We start from the raw sequence: 5386 nt of genomic DNA on the forward strand, positions 1-5386 counted from the left end.
AATCCGAATCGGGCCCAGAGGGTCTTAAATACTGTGTAAGACCATTTATTTACTAACTATGACTTTATAAGTAATAAACCCTTACTGCTTACTAAGAAAAAATAAACTATACGTTAACAGTGAAGAGATGATTTCACACTCCCATATCAATGAAATGTGTGTACATAAGTCTAAAGCGATGTAATTTTTCTATATACTTCTCTAATAGTCTCTAATATGAAAGTAACTTTGGCTGAACTTACTTTTTTCTCATTAATTTTAGTAAAATTGATAATACAAGTGCAGCTATGCAAAACATGCAAATAATGCGACCGATCTGTTGCGATTTCCGAGTTCGCTTTAGTCGTAATTCGAATGCAATTACGATGTCAATGACCGACCAAACTCCTGGTCATTTTTAATTCATTTAAAGCCGTACAATTCTCATTGTTTACACGGGGCACACGAGTTCAGCTCTCGAAGTAACCGCTGTACACGTGACCCTGAGATTTGTAAGGGTTATGCACTTAAGAAGAACGCGCTTATAGCTGGTTAGCTTGAACCGTAGACTCGCCCGTGTATCGCTAGGTGATTGGAATGTTACACCCGCTTTACTATCACTTGGCAAGGTCTCCGATTCACCTGACAAACAATATCGACGTAACTATACGGACAACGACAGATCTTGACCTCCGAAATAATATGGTGCAGACAACGATATAAATAGTTGTTACAGACCGAAGCTAATCAGTTGCAAGTCGAAGTCGAGCAATACACACTTATCACAATGGCTGCGAAGGTAAATTGCTATGCTATTTAGACACAATTTGACAATTAGCATTTTTGCAGAAGTAATGTACAAAAGACAATCAATCATTTTCTGTAATTAGCAAGATACCTAGTTGCAAGATATGGGTAATGCCAATTTCAAATAGGTCTGGTGTTAAACAAAGACATATATATGTCGTAGTCAGATCGTATAATCCGCCGTATTACATTACGGCTAGCCGTTTTCAAAAACAGGGGCGTTTTGAAATGCGGCGGTTCGACGATTAGCCGGATTGTCATTGCGATACGTTCTTCAATAAGGCGGCCTACGTTTAGCCGCATCGTACTACTATTTTAGATTGTAGAGTGACCAGTTCTTTCGGTCGCCTACGTAACCGGAGTTTGACAATGTTTGCAATTTAATTTATTTTTACCATGGTCCCACCGCACTATACGTGTTTCTTTTCCAAAACATTTCCTTCACAACTTAAATAGACGGAGCCCCGCAAGCGGGGCTCCTATTTCTGGGCGGTTTGCCCTTCGGGCATCTGAAGCTACCTAACGAACCTAACCTACTTACCTACCTACGCTTTTTTCCTCAAAGTGTAATGTTTTCACGGACGTCTCACTAAATCAATAGGTAGGTAGGTTAGGTTCGTTAGGTAGCTTCAGATGCCCGAAGGGCAAACCGCTCAGAAATAGGAGCCCCGCGAAGCGGGGCTCCGTCTAGTTAAGTTGCGAAGGAAATGTTTTTTGAAAAGAAACAGTCCGACGAACTCCAGATTTGATGGACACCCCAGCGTTTGTCAGGCAGCGCCACAGGTGTTAAAAATGGGAACTAAAAACTGTCAAAGCGGCGGCTAATGACTCGCTGTATTACATTACGGCTAGCCGTGTTGAAGAACGTATGGCGCCGAATACATTCCGGCGGATTCTCATTCAGCCGCATTCAATCCGGCTAATCGTTAAACCGCCGCATTTCAAAACGCCCCTGTTTTTGAAAACGGCTAGCCGTAATGTAATACGGCGGATTATACGATCCGACTGCGACATATATATTATTATCTTTAAATAAATAAGTGGCCTTAGTTACTAGGCAGGGTTTATAAAAGCTAAGCTAATGGATGTGTTTAATAATGAGTGTTTCTTTTTGTTTCAGTTCGTCGTTGTAGCTCTTTTGGTGGCGGCTGCTCAGGGCAGCGCTATCCACGGTGGAAATTACAACAGCTTCTCCTATGGAGTGTCGGACCCCCACACCGGCGACGTGAAGAGCCAGCACGAGACCCGCGTGGGCGACAGCGTGGTCGGCCAGTACTCGCTGCTGGAGTCCGACGGCACAAAGCGCACCGTCGACTACGCCGCTGATGCGCACTCCGGATTCAACGCTATCGTGCGCAAGGACCCTCTGCTGCACGCCGCTCCCGTCGCCATCGCGCACGCCGCTCCCCTGGCGTACGCTGCCCCGATCGCTCACGCTGCTCCCGTAGCGTACGCCTCCCACGTCGCTCACGCCGCTCCCTTGGCCCATGCCGCGATCGCCGCTCCTCTGGCTCACGCCGCGTACGCCGCTCCCCTGGCCCACACCGCCTACGCTGCTCCCATCGCCCATGGCGCCATCGCTTACGGCGCTCATGGAGTCGGTCTCGGTTACGGCCATGGTCTTGGTTACGGACACGGTCTCGGCTACGGTGCGCATTACGGCTATTAAACAATAACACAACTCCAAACTGAAAGTAGACTGTGATGATTATAGAATAAATATAAAACATTTTAAAACTATTTGCTATTTTATTTTGTTCTTATAGTATATAATATCTTTCAATAAGCTCTCATCATAAGTACTTATAAACTAAGTTACAGAATTACAATCGTTTATAGCAATGACACTCGAAAACGCCAATCGAAACGAATAATGTATGAACTGTATTACGAGTATGTGACGTTTCGTTCATATTTGTCATCGTAATCCCGCTGTAATTTATCTTTTCGTTTGGTTTGGTCCCTGACAATTGTCATTTTTAACATCCGACGCAAGAAAGAGCAGTGTCATAATCATAACATTATGTGTCTGTTTGTGGCAGCGTAGCTAAATAACATAAGTCAAATTCAAATATCATTCTGATGTACTGACAACACTTTCGAATTGGCATGTGAGATAAACGTACTAGTGCTCGACATGCTAATGCCCAAAGGTGACACCTTGCTGTCGCCTCTATTGACAATGACTTAAGTTTCAAGATGACATGTAGGTACTAGGACCGCGTCGAGCACCAGGACTTTTACCTTATATCTTTTTAGGGTTCCGTACCTACCCCAAGGGTAAAACGGAACCCTATTACTAAGATTCCGCTGTCCGTCCGTCCGTCCGTCCGTCCCTCTGTCACCAGGCTGTATTTCACGAATCGTGATAGCTAGACAGTTGAAATTTTCACATATGATGTATTTCTGTTGCGGCTATAACAGCAAATACTAAAAACAGAATAAAATAAAGATTTAAGTGGGGCTCCCATACAACAAACGTGATTTTTGACCGAAGTTAAGCAACGTCGGGCGGGGTCAGTACTTGGATGGGTGACCGTTTTTTTTATAGTATTGGTACGGAACCCTTCGTGTGTGAGTCCGACTCGCACTTGGCCGGTTTTTAAGTTTCACTAACTTATTATGCGAAGTAGGAACTTACATCTTGACTTTGTCTTGTCTTATAAACTTACCTTTTGATCATTAATATTCATAAACATTTATTTTGTTTTCTTTTTCATGTCTAACTTTGGGTGGTCTATTAAATGTGATCAGTGGAACCTGGACTAAGGCCAATTGCATCAGCCGTAATTAGGGGATCATCATCAATCAGCAGTGAACTGTGAAACTCCCCGTATATTAAAATTTAGCGAACTTTTTGATGGTTTGGTGCCAATTGGCCGGAATCCTGTTTTTAAATCCAAAAACCGTCTGAAAGATAAAAAATCAAGTTAAAATTGTGGCTGTACTTGTGGAACATCTATTACCTACGGGTAAGGTTTTGATGTAGCACAATTTGTTTGTTTGGCATCCTTACCATCATCATCATCTTCCGTGCGTTATCCCCGCATTTTGCCACGGTCCGCTTGCCAACCCTAGAATGGCATCCTTATCATGTGCAAAAATTACCTAAAACGCATCAATTAATTTTGGTTCGTGCGTGTCCAAGCGGAACCTTCGATCCATTTGTCACCAATTGAAGGTCATGAGTAAGGCGTAATTAAAGCGATTATGGCGAATATGGCGCTATGCGTTCTTGTTAAATAATACACACGGATAGAGTCGAGTAGCTAGAGTTGGACCAAGACAAGTCTGCAACGATTTGATAGCGCTCCCAGTGCAAGTGTTATTTATACGTCATAATTTCATAGAATTTTGACGTTTAAAATACGCGCAGTGGCGTGTGCTATGAAAATCGTTGCAGCCTTATCTTGGTTTAACTCTTGTTAAGTATTTAATTGTTGATATACATTTCATAGTGCTATTTCCAATATGCATGCTGGAGCAGAATTGGACACATGCAGGGTAAAGTATGACTCACGTTAGACCGGGCCGTGTCTGGGCCGGAGCTTCCGGCGCATCGTTTTATATGGAAAGCATCACGTGATCACCTGTCATGTCATAGAAAAGTAAGCTCCGGAAGATCCGGCCCGGACACGGTCCAGTCTAACGTGAGTCACCCTTTTTTATACATTCAATGATTTTTCAGATTTTTCAGATAATCGGCCTCTAGTACAATGTTGTCGATATGTCATGATCATGACCCGCCATTCAAATTCATTGTGCTGGAGCACCCACAAAAATCAAGTTTTGAGGCTCATTACAGACATATAAACCTTCGTACGTAATGTAGTCATTACATTTATGTGATCTCGTGCAGCCTTTTAGATAGGTACCTGAAATACCACTCAACAGCTGTATGAATTTGGGCATACAATAATTGTCGAAGCTGCACTTTAAATTTAAAACATGGCTGTTATATTATTTATTTTACACATTGCTTATTGATATCAGTGGAGGTTATTTTATTAAAATGGACTTTGCGAATATCACGCACTATTATTAAGTCATTGAGTACCTGGTTGAGATCCGTGTCGGGAGCCGTGGCAAAACCAGCTGCCGATTGCTGCAATTAACTCAAATGTTAAGTTAATTATTTTCATTGGTTACTTGTGCCTACTGCCTAGTCACTCCTTCGTTTTGGAGGTCAGCTTTGTCATTGTTGGTCTCATTTTGTCATTGTTGGTCATTTACGTTTTCAATACAGTAATATTTAATATGTATCAAACCTTTACGTGTTTTACACTCGAAATTCTGTTACTAATTTCAAAAACCTCTTATCTTAGTACTGAAATGATATTTTGAGTCAAGCTTTTATACAGGTATTTAAACGATGACTCACGCTAGACCGGGCCGGGGCCGGGACGGAGCTTCCCGCGCTTTCGTTTTCTATGGAAACCACGTGATCACCGATCAGCCGTCATAGAAAATGACATGTCGGCCGCCTCGGCCCGGGCACGGCCCGGTCTAGCGTGAGTCATCCTTAATCCGCTCATCATTTTTCTGTCTTAGATCGAAAATGTACTTGATAATCAATTGGTTTGGAAAAAAACAATACAAG

General features: G+C 42.7%; 1 protein-coding gene across 1 annotated transcript; it reads left to right on the plus strand.

The window, feature by feature from the left end:
- The first annotated feature begins 619 nt into the window (after positions 1 to 619).
- On the plus strand, positions 620 to 2523 carry LOC134790429 (cuticle protein 8-like). Its single transcript, XM_063761196.1, has 2 exons — positions 620 to 778; positions 1907 to 2523. Exons 1-2 carry the CDS (start codon positions 767 to 769, stop codon positions 2453 to 2455), a joined length of 561 nt encoding a protein of 186 aa, XP_063617266.1. The 5' UTR covers positions 620 to 766; the 3' UTR covers positions 2456 to 2523.
- Positions 2524 to 5386: the final 2863 nt, after the last annotated feature.

This window comes from Cydia splendana, chromosome 5 (assembly GCF_910591565.1).
Source record: "Cydia splendana chromosome 5, ilCydSple1.2, whole genome shotgun sequence".
NCBI lineage: Eukaryota > Metazoa > Arthropoda > Insecta > Lepidoptera > Tortricidae > Cydia > Cydia splendana.